General features: G+C 39.8%; 1 protein-coding gene across 1 annotated transcript in view; it reads right to left on the bottom strand.

The window, feature by feature from the left end:
• Positions 1 to 1,031: 1,031 nt before the first annotated feature.
• dlgap2a (discs, large homolog-associated protein 2a) overlaps positions 1,032 to 17,645 on the bottom strand; it is a gene marked incomplete at its 3' end in the record, with an annotated part of 177,501 nt that continues 160,887 nt past the window's right edge. Inside the window, exons 8-13 of the mRNA XM_079262003.1 lie at positions 16,616 to 17,001; positions 4,889 to 4,977; positions 4,316 to 4,755; positions 4,137 to 4,228; positions 1,354 to 1,506; positions 1,032 to 1,238 (exon numbers count right to left, since the gene is read on the bottom strand). Of these exons, the coding sequence (XP_079118129.1) occupies positions 1,032 to 1,238; positions 1,354 to 1,506; positions 4,137 to 4,228; positions 4,316 to 4,755; positions 4,889 to 4,977; positions 16,616 to 17,001 (1,367 nt within the window). The remainder of the gene's footprint in view (positions 1,239 to 1,353; positions 1,507 to 4,136; positions 4,229 to 4,315; positions 4,756 to 4,888; positions 4,978 to 16,615; positions 17,002 to 17,645) is intronic.

The following is a 17,645-nucleotide window of genomic DNA, read 5'->3' as shown; positions in this document are numbered from 1 at the left end:
GTATGGAGGAAGGAAAAAAAAAAAAAAAAGAAGCATGAACGTCCCACTCACAATTCAAAAATACAACAGTACTATTGTGAACTTGGGTATGTACATTTCCCTTGGAAATAGAGAGAATTGTAATAAGTGCATAAGTGCATTTGTCTACACATTTTGATCTAAAGAGTTACACAAACCTTCATCGTTTTTCTTCTCTACTGCACTGACATAATGGAAATGTTGGCACAAGACTTGTATGAGTTCAGCTTCAAGTAAATGTCTGAGAGTTGGCAACAAGGACGTGAGATCTAGAGGAACGTTGTGTGAAAGGTGCACTTTGATGAGCTGACAGATGTCATTCCTCCACCAATCCAGACCATGACAAATATTAGGCTGTGACCAGATCGGGTAGAAAGCTGCATTTTTCAACACTGACCAGTCCAGAGCTTATTAAGGGCTGCCTGAATAACCTCAAATGCGTGACCAGTGCCACCTGCATGTAGATGAGGTAATTTCAAGCATTGGCACTTTTCAGGGTTTTGAAATTGAGCGACAAATTAATGATGTTTCGTCTCTTAATTAACCCTTTAAAAGGAAAAGAAAAGTAATCCTAAAAGATTGAAAAATACTGAAGGATTACGAACTTTGACTATTTTTGAACAACTTGAAACAAACATATTTGACTCGCTTTTCGCTCAACGGCCTGGTTGCTGGTAGGTTATCAAAGCTGCACTTTTTAAATGGCACTTTGCAAATGCTGAAAAACTACAGATGTACCCATCCGGGACGTGAGAGAGCTTGTAGGTGGGGTATCACAATCCCCAGCAAAACAAGACCACAACTCATCCAACTCATGTCAGACATACAATGTGAAGAAGAGCCTTGGCACATCCTGCAGTCCGGTGTTGTTGGCATGGGCACTGAGGATGGCTATCAGACAACAGATGGATAGAGTAGGAGTAGAGAGAGTAGCAGTCTAGAAAAAAGGCTAGTTTTAAAGTTGTTAGAATGTGGGAGCAGGGACCCGTGTCAGCCCCTGACCCTGCATCTTCTCAAAGTCTAGTCTGAGCCTCTGGAATATAGATCTCAATGCTGTCCGCTCGCTCTGAGGCAGAGTTTTGCCGGAAGGAGGCCGCCCGCTTGGCCGCCATAAGCCGCTGACGGGCTTCCTGCCGGTGCCTGTCTGGGAGGTCCAGGGATTTCTCCCTCGTCACTGCACTTCTCTGTCGTACTGTCTTCTTTGGTACAGGAGCTGGTGGCTGCAGGATGTGGACACAGAGATGAACTCTATCATCATTCTTCTCACGCCAAGCAGAGAATTCAGGCTTTTCTGATGAAAAAGTAGTTGCATTTGCAGGCTGTCTGACTCCTCACCTTCTTTTCTGGGCTGTCTATCAGCCTCCAGCTGTTGTTCTTGATCTGCTGCAGCTGGTCAAACTTCATGCTGACGTCGTCGATGGAGAGCTGCAGCAGGTCCCAGAACCCAGCCAGGTCCTGAGAGGTGGGTCGCGGCATGGCACTGGGGTCCTACAGGATAAGATAAAAAGAACACAGATAGCATCTCATTTATCGACATGTGTGTGTGTGTGTGTGTGTGTGGGAGGGGGGGCCTGGTTATTGCATTTCGGTTTAGATCCACTAGATGTCCTCATCAGACTCATTTAGACTTCACTTTGATCCGTTTTGGGGCTTTTGGCTGCAACAAAGGACAACAATTATAAAGTGGAGGAAATTCTGGCTTATTTTTTATGAATGAAGTCTGCAGTAATAAAAAGCTTTTGTCAGTTCAGTCCTATTCATCACTCGATTTCTGAGATGAAAAGGACATCTGATTGAGAGGCGCTCCATAGTCTCCAGAACTGGCTGGAAGGAGGTTTGAATGAGTCATGAGTTCCTGTTAGATGTATAAATGCACTTTCTGCACTTTCATCTCATTAAAAGCAGTTCTTGCTGACAGAAGCCTCAATGTGTTTTATAATTACAGAAACAATACCGAACACCTTCACTTATTCCACATACATTAAAAAGCAATGCAAAAACCTCGATTGCAAAACAATGAAGTACAGCTGTAAACAACAGGAGTACAGCTTTATGCATGAAAGGAAGAAATTCTTGGACAGAAAGGAGTGTGAATGTTAATGCAGCAGAAATACAGTTAAACAAGGTTCATGCCACCTAATATACAAATTGCAGAATTAATAACAATGTCAGGTTAGTGTTTAGCTTTCTGTGAAACAACAGAATCTGCAGTATCACCTGATGTGATCAAATGAGCAGCCATTTTTTTTTTTTTTTACAAGCATCAGTGATGAGACGTGTCAATGCAGAGATACTCGTGCTCTAAACCTTGTGACATTTAGACATTTAGACGTGGTGGCTGCTGAAAGTTGCTCCTGCCTGACGTGTCGGTAGATTAAAGTTTGATAAAAGCATCTGGTATTTTTAACACCGTCGTCATGGGAGAGTTATGATTCCAGTTCATTTAGGTTCGTAGTCTTCTTCATAAAAAATTTAGATCACATGCAATGATTACAAACATCAAGAGAATTGAGGATGTTCCTATAATAGATTTAAACTAATTATGACTAATTATGATAATTAAACTAAATATTACTAATTAGACCCCATATGTAGTAAATGTGGCAAAACGTGAACCAAAGCAGACTTTTTCTACCTATAGCAAGCCAGCACTTTGCTTTGATAATTGTTAAATATTATGGGATTAGGATAAAACTATTTAGTACAGCAAAGGAAATAATCAAAATTAGCCTAGATTTTATATGCCATAATGTCCATGATATGAGGTAAGCCAGGATCAGAACGCGCCTGTTATCTGGAATTACCAAATGACTGCCTCTGCATTTCATCAGCTTTTTCTCTGACCTATGAACGCGATGTTCTGCAAAGTGTCTCAAAAGTCTTAAGGTTTCAAGTATCCAAGAGCCGGCAGATTTAGCAAGAGTGGAGAGTTTTAAGCTCTGGCTGTGTCGGTGCGTGCATTAAATCCTGGAGCTCCTCCCAGAGAAGAGCTGCGCGCTCTACGTCTGTCTTTGAAGTCCTTTTCAGTCCGACTTTGAGGGTTGAAGAGAAGCTGGCTGATGAAACAACAGGAAAAGTGTTTTTAAGCCTCTAATTTGTGTGGCTTTCACAAACAAAGCCAGAGTATGAATCGAATCGAATATCATTACATGGATTTTGTGTCGTCAGGGTGAATAAGTTGTCTAAACGTGCATAACACTGTCTCCTTCAGCAGGAAGAAGCACTTGACTTGGTCTGAAGTTGGCTGAACGTTCGCACAGTGCTCATTTCAAACTGCTCATATAAATGAGCCGGCTTGCTATTGATTGCTGAAAGCTGCAACACTGACGATCAATGATAAATTCAGGGGTTTTTGATCCAGTTTGTTGGAGGCAGCGAAAGCATTAAATGTGTATTGAAGACTGGGGAATAAGGCTTGTGAGGACACGTCACTGTATCTAATGACAGAAATGTCTTTTATGTTGTAGATAATATTTCATTCTGATCCTTCTTTAACCCTTTCACATACAGATGTGATGTGATTTATACACTGTGGGAAAAGTTACACACTTACATTCTTAAAAGTCTAACCTGGACCTGGATCATAATTTTGTTGTCTGTTGTCTTTGTGTCCTCTTCCCCCCACACAGCAGAGGCAGATGGCTGCCTGTCCTTGAGCCGGGTTCTGCCGGAGGTTTCCTTCCTGTTAAAAGGGAGTTTTTTCCTTCCCACTGTCGCCAGTGTGCTTGCTCAGGATGGGAGACTGAGTTGGAGCCTCCAACTCAGTCTGTTGGTTTCCTTATATAGGCTGTTATGAATTGGCTTTCATTTTGGGTTTTTTTCTGTCTGTAAAGCGTCTTGAGATGGCATTGCCGTGATTTGATGCTATATAAATAAATTTGAATTGAGCTGAATTGAATTTATCAAATGTTGCCATGAAACTGAGAAATAGCAACAGTGTGTATTTGAATAATAAACATAGCAGCCCCTGTCCCACTTTTCTTTATTTTAAACACCCCCACTTCCTTTTTTTTTTTTTTTTTTTAGCTTAATGCCTTTATAGTCATGCATAATCATACGGAAGGAAAGCAGAACCCAGAACAAAGAGTCAGTGTGCCGAAAACATAATCACGTCTTACCAGGTTTTGCTGACACAGCCAGTAGAATTGCTGGAATTTCTGAGACATGAGCAGCTGAGCACTTCCCACTGCACTCCGGATTTTACCCAGTACTGAAACACACACGTGTTATCAGTTCAACAGACACAATGTCACACTTTTATTCCAATACACGAAGCAACTGAGGAAAAAATACTCACTGTCCTCTGACAAGTCGTTCTCCTCAGCTTCTGCTTCCATTTCCTTACACCATCCCTCCATCCTCTTGGTTTCATTGTGAAGTAGCTGCATGAACCAGCTCCCGTCCCTCCGTAGGGAAGGCGACACCCTCCCAGACTCCACCGATGAAGCTGCGCCATCCCGAGGGGAGGGGGGTTCTAGCTGCCAGGTGGTATCACTGGTGGTCTCCCGAGGACTGGGTGGCTCAGTCGGGGTGCGGTAATCCTCGCGGTAGCTAAAGAGGCCCTGCGTGCGGACAGTCCGCACCGCCCCATACTGAGTAGGCGTGCTGGGCTCCGAGTGTCGCTGGAAGCCCCCACCAAACTGCAGGCCCTTGTCCTCCATGGTGGGAAAGCCCTCCATCTCCAGGTCAGCCTGCACAGCTGCAGTCACGCTGTTGGAGCGTTTGAACCTTCCCTGTCTGCAGAACAAAGAGTTGCAAAGCACGGATGAATGAGCGCAAAATGACGAATAATGGCAGTCATAGCTGGGAGATCAAACATCAAAGACGCCATCTCTGTGATGAAGGTAAAATCTCAGAGCCATTAGCTCACCCCTTCTTGTCATCCTCTACCTGGATCCCAACAGAGTGGTACTCCCGCGAGCCTTTGCTTTCAGACTCAGAGTCAGTGGCTGCTTCCACCTAATGGGAAGAAATGATAGAAACCAACAGCGGTTCTCATTACACGCGCTGCCATTTCCCTGTGCGCCTGGGTTCAGAGCAACTTAACTGTACACAGCCAGTCAGAAAGTAATCATTGTGTGATTTATGGAGGCTACGAAGGCTACAAGATGAAGAAGTTTGCTGCAATGGAAGGACACATTGCACACATGAAAGTACATTTTAGCTTGGCATCTATGATTGGCTGAAATGCTAAAAGCATTTTCCAAACATAATGGCTGGAAATGACTTAAGTATCAAGAGAACACCTCAAACGGTATCAGTCAACACTCTGGAAATATCTCAGCATTCAATGTACCTATAATTCATGAATAATTAAAGACATCAAAAATATGAAATTACAGATAATTTGGTCTTGATAACCACTTTGAACTCTCTTGGTAGTCTCTCAACCATCTTTCTGAGGTCATCACTTGGAGCTTTTCCATTAGTCTTTACAGAGTTCACACATATACTGAGTACTGTTCTTTTACTCTGTGGTCCAAGTCAAACTCTGAGTCGCCTGCTTATAACCATGTTAATTAATTATTAATTATTAATTATAGTTAAAAATTATTATCTACTACAATATTGAATTTCCCTTTGGGGATTAATAAAGTATTTTTAATTTCATTTAATTTCATTTCATTTCATTTAACTTGCAGACGGAACCTGGACTCTGGAGCTCGTCCCAGCTGAGTGGGAACATCCAGTGCAGGGTGAACACACAACTGCATCCCATGCTGGTTCACACTCACACCTAACATGCATGAACTTTGATTATAGAAGGTATAGAAGGTTATCAAGCACGGGTTGCAAATTTCAGAAAAAATGCAGGTTTGAAGTGACAGTGCTACTGTTCTGCAGAAAAGGTGTGTGAATAACACAGGGACATGGAGGACACATCTAAAAAGAGCTGTTTCTGAGCCTCAGGACCCTGCTGGGTAGAAGTAGCTCTCCAATTGTACAAGATAGATGTCACTGTGTCATCAAACAAGTCTGGGTTGCAGAGTTTTTGGGCAAAAGGTTATGTAATGTGTCTTTAAAGTACAACTACACAAGTTTCTGACCTTGAAATTCTGCATTTCTGACTTGTTTTGATGGCACACTGACATCCATTATGCACATTCCTGTCATTGCTCTGCAGTGTCCCAGGGCCCAGAAACAGCAATATCCAACTTTGTGTTTCCAGCCCAGAGCATTGTGTGACAATTTACAATTTACAGAACCGCATCACAGGCCAGCAACTGGATAGCAATGCATTGGCAGTTCTGGATGGGCAGCACCGCTCATTCAGAAAAGAAAAGAGGTCAGAGAAGAGAGATAGGATGCAAGATGGAGGCTGTGTTAATCAGGGGTGCTAAAGTGCTAAAATATGTCAAAGTTTAGTACTCTAATCTGATCTTAGTGTTGATTTACAACATTTTCTCTTGTGAACTTCTCTGCTGCAGAGTGAACTCCTTACTTTCCACCTTTCACGGTGTAATGCTCAGGCGACACCGTTTCATTGCTAACATAAATGGTTTTGAGACTGCACTTGTCCTCATACCATCAAGTAATAAAAGAATATCCATAATAAACAGTATTTTTGCAGGGCTGTTTCCTGAGTTGCAATATTACCTCTGCACATAAGCGATGGTCTCAAGTGAGCTATAAACACAATTAACCACCAGTTAAATGTTGACGAGACAGTTGTTGTCTGAAAATCATTTCCGATGACCTCAGGAGGCCAATAATTTTTCATCATTTTTGATTAAAACATAACTCGGCAGAATTGATGCCTTCAAGATTGCATTATACAAAAACAAACAAAAAAAATAACAACAACATTTGAACAGGTAGGTGACTTCATATTTTGTAATATTTTTCCCTTTTGCATATGAATAATGAGCAAAGTGAACAACAGAACATAAAGAACATTTTTTTTTCCAAGAGATGTATGTTTCTAAATATGGCTCAAATAAGACTCCATATAAGACACATTTGAATGATCTCACTCAGTCTCTCTTAGATACGCTAATAAATAACAATTTACCATTCGATTTGTATTTTTGTGGTTGTTTGCAGCCTGTCGACATACTGCGCCTTAATGGTTTAAAAAATATCTACTAGAGAGTCAAGCCAGCACTGCTTGTTAACACAAACAACTGACAAACTCAGACAGGAAAAGGCCGAGCACACTAATGTAAGTAGTATGGATTGATCTGACAGCTAAGGGACCACACACAACAGAATGGCCAATATTAGTGAATATAATGGAAATTGATGGAAGAGATTGATAGTGATCCTGGCGGCTCCTGCAGGGCTACAACCCTGATCCAGGAGTGCATGCAGGCTCAGAGATTCTCTATCGCCGCCTGCACCGGTCCCTGGAGTCACATGTGTTAAAGGCTTTAAGGAAAACTTGTCAGTGTGCTTCCATCAAGTTTTTTTTTCTGTTCTTCCATTTGCTCATCTCCTCATTTAATTTCTGCCTTTCACCTCTCTCATTGTCAAGCATTCACATTAATTTCCTGCAGGCTTATTGTTAAAATCTTCTTCTTATGCTGACTGAGACTTCCCTTTGTCTTCTTTTGTCATTTCAGTCTTTCGTCTCTGTTTCCCAATAAGGCTTCTTTATTTTATTTGATTTTTTTTTTCATCTGTGTAGTACCTGCAACGCTGTACAAATAACATATGTAATTATTCAGACTGGATATTGAGACAGGCACTAGGTCGGTTCTAGGAAACAATGTGCCCTTTGTTTCCGCCACTATTTTTTTTTTTTTTTTTACATCCATCTGTGCTAGGAGGGTGTTTTCCTTTTGTTGACCCCTTTAGCACAACTAAAACTTTTCAACAAACCATGTTCTTCATATTCAGATGTGTTTTCATAAACAGGGTGAAATTAGTCGTATAATGGCTGGATATGTGATTTACATGCTTTACCAACGTATAGAACAGCTGCTGAGGAACTCTACAAATGGGTGTTAGCACATATGAAGTATTTCATTACATGCACAGATTTCTCGGTGCAAAAATTAATATTACCTGCAGATTTTTACTGTCAATCTTGACAGATTTGGTCATTTTTATGTTAAAAAATACCTTTTTATGCACTCATGGCATAATCATAAAGATCCACGACCTACTCAATGGCACCAGATTTAATTTTATCACGTACATCCATAAAAGCTCATCTCAGGTCTCGGCAGGGAGGAAAAGCCTCTTCCTTGACTTGGGAGATGCCCTGACAGCATCTGTCACCATCAGTATCCAACACAGTTTCTCAACAACTGCTAGATGGATTTGCACTGCATTTACACAGACAACCATGACTGCGAGGCAACAAACCATGATGTGATTGTGATCCTCTGACTTTTCACTGAGCACCTCCATAAGATGAGATTTAGTACAAACGTTCCTGTTCTCTATATACAGGTTTTAATTGGTTTCATGTCTGGTTTATAGCTAACGGCTTTGTCTTCCTGTTAGCATTTAGCTAAAGGCACAGCATGCTGCCATGGATATAGGATGATTACATTTGTTTTTCTCATATGTAAAGTTCCTCCCAATCTGCATTAAAGTTGCTCAAAAACACCAAAAAGAAACTTTATTGGTCTTTAAAGGAGCTTGCTATTTATAAATCTGCAGCCCAGTGTAATATTGCACTATACTTACATGTGAAAGGCACTGGTTCACAACTGGCCATGCTTCTATTATTAGGAAATGTCAACCCTACCTTTGGTATGGAGTGTTAGTATTAAAGCTCAGGAGTGACATTTTTGGAGGGCTCTTTTGTATTCTGTCAGCCTGGTTCAGAAAGCTGTTAGTGAGGAGGAAATAAGTGTATAGCAGCTTGCTGAGGTGACCTCCATTACTTTGTGCTGGACACGGAGCAAAGTCCAGCTCATGAAAAGACTATTAGGACTGATGGAAGACACAGCGCCCCGGAGGCTCTGCGATTTATGCCCAACGGGCTTATCTATACTGAAGATGCTTTGGTTTGTATTATTTCTTTTGTTCAGCCTGTATGTACAGTTTGATATCTGGTCACATACTTTCATATTATTATTCATACTTTTAACTGGATATTTATCATTTATTGTGAACTCTATATTGCAAACAATATTTATGTATGTATGTGTGTGAATGTTTCTGTTGTTTTTAATCTCATATTTCTTTTTATAACCTGGATGTTCATTTTTTTTTTGTATGATATTTAAAATTTTTTACTCTGTTTCTTTTTATTTCTGTCCTATTCCATAATTTTGCTGCTGTAACACTGAAATTTCCCAGCCTAGGATTGATAAAATACGTCTGAATCTCATTCTAATATACGTGCACAATCACTCCCAAGCAGTGTATATATAAGAAAACACACACTCAGTCAGTAATCACTGTTGGTATCAGTGTAGGTGTGGAAAACTGTTGGCGTCAGCATAGAAACACCATCTGGTGACGTTTTTTGAGACAGTGACTGCGTTTGGGGTTAAAATCTTTGACTCCTCTTTCTACACAACCTCATCACGGTGCTGCTCAAAATAGTTTGTTGTGAATTAAGCAGCGATTTTAAACATAAGCGTTTCTCAGTTTCCAGACAAGCAACAAATGTGGCTGTAAAGTGGTCCCAGTGGGAAGCACTCTGGAAAGCAATACAACACCAAGAACACAAGGTTACAGATAAAGTTTTAAAATAGGTCAATCCATTCTAAGGTGAAGTCAACACTGAATAAGGCTAATTCTAGCTAATTATATCACAAGGGGTGTGTAAAGCAGATTGACCGTCTATGTAATACAAGGTCAATTGGTTCTTGGTATTAAATCAATATTTATCACAATATCTGCAAAAAAAAAAAAAAAAAAAAAAAAGCCTGCAGAAGCATTTTATTGTCCCATCAATTTCTTTATAGTTAATGTAACTTTTAACAAAAAAACAAACAAACAAAAAAAAAAAATCAATATTTGCTACTTGATTGGGAGGAAAAATTCAGACATAACAGATTTAGGACGGTAAGGTTTCCATATCTGAATCTCCATGTTGGTGTTGGTGTGTGCAGCAGCACCTCTAGGACTTGAGAGAACGCTGCAGTTGTGTATTAAAGGCCTTCTATCATCCTCTCTAAATGTTTAGATTTCAACATTTTAATATCCTGAATTAGCCATTCAACAGTTTGTGTCTTTTGCATTTAATTGATGTTCTTGTTTAAAATCTGCATTTGTTAAACTAAAAAAGGAAACTGTTAAATTCTTTGCTATCAGTGTCATATTAATCAGTTCTTTACATAAGAATATGAGACATTATGTTATTATAACCCTATGAAATGAATCATTTCCATTCTATTATGTTAAAAATGAAGGCCTAAATGTTCTTTTAAAGGCCTCTCTATGCTGCTGAGGATAGAATGAAGTCGAGTGTGTAGTGGTTTCTGCTGACTGAAAATATATCGGAGTCCAAGTTTAGCTGCAATAATTTGAATCCGGATTTCAAAAGAAAATGTATTATAATGATGGCAATGTGTTTGTTTTGCTTCACTTTATCTGAAGAAAAGGATCACAAACTGGAATATGATTCAGTAGAGCTTTAGAGCAACAGATGGGATGTCCGTACTCTTGGCAAGCCTAAAAGTTTCAGCTCGTCTTATGATCCATCTATATTTTATTTCCCCAGTACCATAAAAATTGATGTTTATGAATCCTAACAAGTCTTTAAGTAAATTTTGTGGTTGCAGAGATGTGCTCATTTCATCGCAGATGTGCAGTTTTTTAAGCAGAGGCCTAAGAATCAAGCAGGGCTCAAACATTTCTACTTCATGGAGGACTTTTAAAAGAAACTCTGTTGTCAAGCTAAAGCTAAAGTTTTCGGCATTTTTGTCTCTTCACAACACCTGTGCTGGTAATCTAAAGTGCCTTTGGACTTTACACACATGACTGAAGCCAATTTCAAAGCCAATATAATTTTCAGTTCCTGTCACTCACCGAAACACAAATACACACATGTGCAACACCGTCCATAAATCCACCATCACCTTTCCTCATCCGCTCAAAAAAACTGGATTAATAATGGCCTCCTTTGCTAAAACTGCGGTGAAATTAGTAATGGAGGAGTGTAAAGAGAGATGCTGCGAGAAGATTGGGAGTGTGGTGATGTGTGATGACTTTTCCAAAATAAACATTCATCATTGTAGTTGGGTGGCTCCATCATCCCTACATGACTGACTCGACTTCAGCTGACAGGAAACTTTGACTACTGTGTGTGTGAGAGAAAGATATCAGCTTTCTTAGAGAGAGAAAGTCCTCGCAGAACATGTGGTGAGACGAAGAGGAGAGTGGGAGTGACGATGTCTTATGTTTTAGGCAGATAATTGGCAAAATCAGTCAGGGGAAGACACGCTGGCGACAGAGCAAGCACATTAACGAATGCACAGCGAGACGACGTTTTGCATGTCAGCGAGTGAATCACTGTGTGTACATGAGCCAGGAAATGAATGCAGCCTGGAAACTTAGCTTCTATTTACATTCAACTGATTTCTCCTCCCGAAAAATATTTTTTTTTAATAAAAGGCTGGAATTGTACATGCATCAGTGCAACTAGAGACACTTCAGATACATTTCAATACAAGCAAACCGCTGACATGCGTTGTGGTTTGAAAAATTATATTAATTTTGCTCCGTTTAATTTATTGAGAAGCTTATAAGCCTGTTTAAACCGAAACGTTCAACACAGAGGAAATTGTTTAATTTAAAAAAAAAAATAAATAAATAAAAAGTCAGGAGGGATTGAAAAACAAACAAACAAACAAAAAAAGGCCAAAAAAGAAAATAGAGAAACAAAAAAAAAACAAAAAACAACAAACCTAAGATATTTCATACAGTTGTGCTCATATGTATTCATCCCCTTTCATTAAAGAAAAGGCTGAATTTACAACAGTCACTCAAATAACTGGAGACTTAAAAAAGGAACAATAACTAAAAACTTGCAAAAATATAATTTAGTGAATAAAACACTGTTTTTTCATTTAACTGAGTTGAAGAAAGAAACAAACAAATTTGTCCTGGACAAATTAGAGCACTTTTCTGTTGAACAGTGGGACAAAACGCCTGTCAACAGGTGCAGAAGTCTGACTGTAGCGGAAACATCAAAGGATTGTTCAACTAAATATTAGTTTATGAGTGATGCAATATGTAATAAATTATCTTATTTGTTTGTTTTTAAAAAAAAAAAAAAAATTCTATTAAACCAGAATTAGAAAATAATGTAAGGATTTTCATAAAATTTTTATTTATTATTACTTTAGTCAATTTCAGCTCATTTTACAGGCAGCTGTTTTTTTTCCTTCTTTAATGAAAGGGTATGAATAAATATGAGCACAACTGTACCTTTTTCTGTCAAGTTGCCACCATGTCGGCACCTGTTATTGCATTTCAGGGTGCAACACTATTTAAACTAGTCCGGACGGGGGTAGTTTAAGGCGAAGAAAAAAAAAGTAAAAGAAAAAAGATGTAATTTCTAACGGTGCAGGTCAGCGGGTGCTTATAATCATGCTTTGGCACTAAAACACAAAAGATTTAGGTTCCAGTCAAATAATCCAAAATTATACGACCTCCTATTGGCTTGCCATGAGCTCTTTTCCTCTTTTCTTTGCTGGAGAAATATCAGACTTAAGGAAAAGGAGAAATTTGAAAAGACTCAGGAAAAGATGACTGTGATGCAATGACACACTAAGCCGTGGTGCACGTGCAGCTATGACAACTTCACAAATGTTTAATATTCATCTAATGCAGCTCCGTTGTTACATGGAGACTATATATCATATTAGTATGTTAAGATACAACATACTTTATTATCAAGGTTTCCATAAGGAACTTTAAAAAGACGCACAAATGCCAACCATGTTGTCAAAGGTTGCTCACATCACATCTGGGCTTAAAACTGGATAAACACAATGCAGCTGCAAGAACTGGTGGGGTCACGTTTTCTTCTTCTTTTAATTAAGAAAGGAGATGGTTTCCACGACAGAGGAAGCAATGAAGCTCCTTCACCAAGTGTTGAGGAAAGTTTTTGTTTGTGACTGTTGTTTATGTACTTCTGCAACCCTTAATTTCATTAAGAACCTTCCTAAGCAAAGAAAACCTGACTGGACTTCTGGATCTCAAGATGACCAAAGATGAGCAGATGAATCCAATTTGTCCACAGAAATCCTTATAAAATCACTTAACTCAAAAAAAAAAAAAAAAAAAAAAAAAAAGATCCACAGAGAAAAATAATGAGAAATTTGCATGTTTCTCTATAATATCATTAAAACATTCCGGTAACCTGGAGGAATTCCAGTAACGTGAAGGGCAAGTGAAAGCTGGAAACCTGCGATAGTTCCGCATCATAAATCATCATTCTCTGATAGCTGATACAGCCATGCAAGCAAGAGATTACTGTAGGAAACATTTAAGTACTACATGAGGGTCAGCCCAATCAGTCAGATCCATTTAGAGAATGAAGACAATGCAAACCCATTTTTTGCACCCTGTACTGATTCCCAGCAGGAGCAGAGGCAGCTAGCATCCTGAATGCTGAGAAGGAACGGCAACATTACAACGTGATACAAGCTTCATGGTAGCAAATGTTTACTGGAAAGTTGCAGGCCTGAAAGGTAAAGAAATGGATACTTACAACATATTTCTTCTTATAACACCCCAAAAGAGCACTGAAATCATCACCAGCAAGATGCTCTTAGTGCCGCCGAGATGTCATGTAAAGCAACAGACTTTAGCAGCAGAAGCCCCCAGAGTCTGGCAACCTGCCACTCAATATTCATCCTGCAGAGTCCATGTAGCACTTTAAATCCCTCTTTTTTTTTCTTTCTTTGCTTATTTAACGTTGGCTTGTAATTCAGCTGCAGCTTGAGTACCATCAGTTTTTAAGTTGTGTTGTTTCTTTGTGTCAAGATGTTTTTATTTCATTTTTTTGCTTGAAATGTTCATTTTCTTGCATCTGTTTAATTGTTGGTTTCTTGTCTTTTAATTGAACTTGTAAAGCTCTTTGCTCACTCTTCTTGTTTTCAAAGCTGCTCCTAATATAGATCTGACAAATAAAATTAAACTTATCAGAAAAACAAGATACTTTCAGTTCACATAGAGAAATATATGCAAAGGTGAACTAAAGGAATCCCTGCAGATATAGATAATGACTAAAGACAGTCATGGGTCATGTGACTAAATCATAAGAGCAACATTAACTTGAAAGGATGTTGTAGGTGACTTTTTAGGTTGTAAAGTGAGTGAAAACCTACAAATCTTGCTGCTCACCTTGTTAAATAGAGATCTGTTTATGTGCATGATGACACGTGACACAACCCTGATATAAATGAACCTGTTTGCTAAACGCACCAGGATTCCACCAGCTTAAACAAATGTCTCATCATACCCCATCCATTACAGATTAAGCAGCTCCTCTGTCTCCACATAATTTAAGCCACTAATTTTCATTAGCCGCAAAGAGCTCCGAAGGCTGAAATACGTTTCGGACAAATGTTCCGTGCTAGTAAAACTCACTGCTATATAATCTGGAAGAATGATACGCAGTAGCAAGAGTGGGATCAATTGACTTTGAAGGAAACATTCATTAACTAGCTGATCCCTGAAGGCAACATCTGGCAGTCTTTGGATTTAATGTAACTTTGGTGTTAAATCAATCTCCAGCCAACTTTTCTTAATATAATCTGTATAAAAAACACAGCAGTTACCCTTCAAGGTGTGCTTGATTTATTTCAGAAAACTAATCCAACAAAACTGAACCCCTCCGGACTTAGGTTAATAAAGTGTTGTCCTTCTACCTTACGTATTTAGAAGATTTTATGTGCAAATGTAAAATCTAAACTTAGCAAGAATAGTAAAGAAAGTTGTGCAGCATTGTAGCAATGCTTCTTGGTTCTAAGGTTACTTAGTTGCTGTTAATGGTGCCATCTTTGTCAGTGTGACGGTGTTGAGCAACATTTTGCTCACTGAAAAAACAAGTCCTGTTGGCATTGCGAGACAAGACAAAAGAGAGGTATTGAGATGAAAATCTGCAATTGGTGGAACTCCCTGATCTCCACAGCCTGAGACTGAACTCTTTCCTCCAACATGACGATGCTGCTCCTTACAGAACTGGGTTTATTAGAGACTACCTTTAGTATGTGGGAGTAGGGATGATTAAGTGGCTCGTTTATAGTCCAGATCAGATACGATCAACTCCAGTCCTTGAGAGCCACAGAGTCGGAAAAGTTAGGAGTTTCCATTTTGCAACACATCCGGATACATATCAGACTTAATCAGCAGACTTGTGCAGAACCAGACATCAAGCTCTGCACAAGTCTGCTAATTACTCATTGACGTGTGTCAGATGTGTTGTGTCAGGTGTGTTGCAGCAGGGAAACTCCCAACACTTGTAGGACTGCGGCCGTCAAGCACGAGAGTTGCCCATCTGTGGTCCAATATGTGGCATCAGCCCGGGCGTACTGTTTGGGGATGACCAGCATGCGGTTCAGGTTGTTACGGCTGTGTATGATTTTACCACATGCTACTCAGGCTCCAGTTTGCTGAATGAATAAATTGATATATTGTTAGCATGTCTTGTTTATTCAGACTCCAATCAACCAATTCAGCAAATGACACAGAACAAGAATCACTAGCAGGATAAGCTGTTTGGAGTCAGCAGTGAAGTTTTGGCAAGTGGTTGCAACCCACGTATGCAAACTCTGCTGCTCATCCCACAAAGTCATTTTACTTACAAATGTATCACCATTTCAAAGGTGAACATAAACTGACAGACTCTTTTATCCAAAGCAAATTACGTGTTTGAAGTGATCATTTAACCTTGTGGGCGGGTGGAAGCCGAAGTACCCGGAGAAAACCCATGCATACACGAAGAGAACATGCAAACTCTCTATATATGATACGATACATGCCACAGTTTTATTGATGGGACTTTTCTGCTGTGCTTCTGGAATCCGGTGCCTTTATTGTGCCACTGTTTATTGTGTCACTGTTTTCTGAAATGTAACATTTTTGTTTTTCTTAGTTCTGCTGTGTAAAACGATGCATGCTCTAGAATAATTTCTATTTTGTTGCAAAACATTTTCATGCATGTTGCATTGTGTTTTCTTTTTTTTTCTTGGTGTTTTACACCTAAATAAATTCCTCCTGACACTGCACAACTTTTTGCACAAATAAAAACACTCATTGGTGCTCATTAGATGATGTTGACAGCTGTCTGGTTTGCAGCAAACCTACAGCCTTTTCATTGCATCAGCACAAGCTGCTGAACAACAAATGATGGAGACAAAGACATGTTCTCATACAGAAAGCGCGTTAAAAACAAACAGAGGCAGGTATGATAAGTAGGGGAAGAATGAATGAACCAACGACTGAACTATCATTCACTAAAACCTGCTCCAACATGAGTTGAATCGTAATTAAGGGGTTGCAGTGAGATGACTCACTCTTACTATTTTTAGCTGCTGAGAGGACAGCAGTTTCTCTGCTGAGTCTGTTTGTGTGCTACTATTCAGTAAAACTCTACAACTCTGTTAAGGTTTGAGATGTATTGAATTAAAGAGGTCATTTGATCTTCAGAAAGATCTTTTCACAAAACACAACGACTAACCTGTATCCCTATTGATGATCGTGGTGTTTTCAAGTACTCCTCAGCCTTAGACACCAGGATCGCCTTGTCGCAGGTCAGCACTGAGCTGTGAGACTCTGTGGATGGGTGTCTTTTTCCAGCCATGACTCCCGCCGCCTCCATGGCTATGGTCACAGCTTTAGTGCTGTCCAGGCTGTCGGTGGAATTGTAGAGGCCCCTCCCGGGGCTCAGTCCCAGGCTGAGACCATCGGGGACCCACATCCCACCATGAAGCTGTCTACCATCGTGGTAAGCATCCTGGGTGGACTCGGTGCTGCTCTGGGCCGTTATGGAGATGAGCGGTTTGGAGGTGGTTCGGGGTGGGACAGGAGGAGGCGTCTTTTTGTAGCTTGGCGTGTAAGTGATAGCTGGAAAAAATGACATAATAATAAATTTCCCCACAAACAGAATGCATCTCATAAAAGATGAAAAACCATGTTTGTTATAAAGGCTAAAAATAACATTAGCTTTAATGTCAACACTTCATTTGAAGCGGCACTTCTGATCTTCAGAATGTGCGTTTCTGACATGTTTTGATTGCAAAGTGTCTATTGTTATGTAAATTCCTGGAGCCATTGATGCTGAAAAATCCCGCTCCATAACTTTAGCTCCCAGGATGCTGCATTATGTTGCAGCTAAGTTTTTCTTTATGCTAGCACACACTGTATCTGTTACCAAGTTATACATCTGTTACAACGCTGTCGTGTCGTTTATGTTGAAATTAAACTACTTGAGTAATGCAAATGTTTGTTTGCGCAATTACGCAAGGTATGCATGCGTAAAAGCTGTTGTTTTCAGAATTTGTCGGCCCTGTAAATACAGAAGGCAGCTATCCGACTGCTAATGACACCGATGCATAGTGATTGACACTGTTCGGAGGCGTTTCCTGAGGCATCATCGGCTCTGATTGGACAAAAACACGTGTCATGCACCAAAGACAAAGGCTCTGATTGGAACATCTATTTTGACACAACACTGTATCACCTATGAATGGGCGACAGTGATGCCGGAA

This window comes from Telmatherina bonti, assembly GCF_933228915.1.
Source record: "Telmatherina bonti genome assembly, chromosome: 22".
Classification (NCBI taxonomy): Eukaryota; Metazoa; Chordata; class Actinopteri; order Atheriniformes; family Telmatherinidae; genus Telmatherina; species Telmatherina bonti.
The sequence above is the reverse complement of the archived record's forward strand: the minus strand, read 5'-3'. Positions and strand labels throughout refer to the sequence as shown.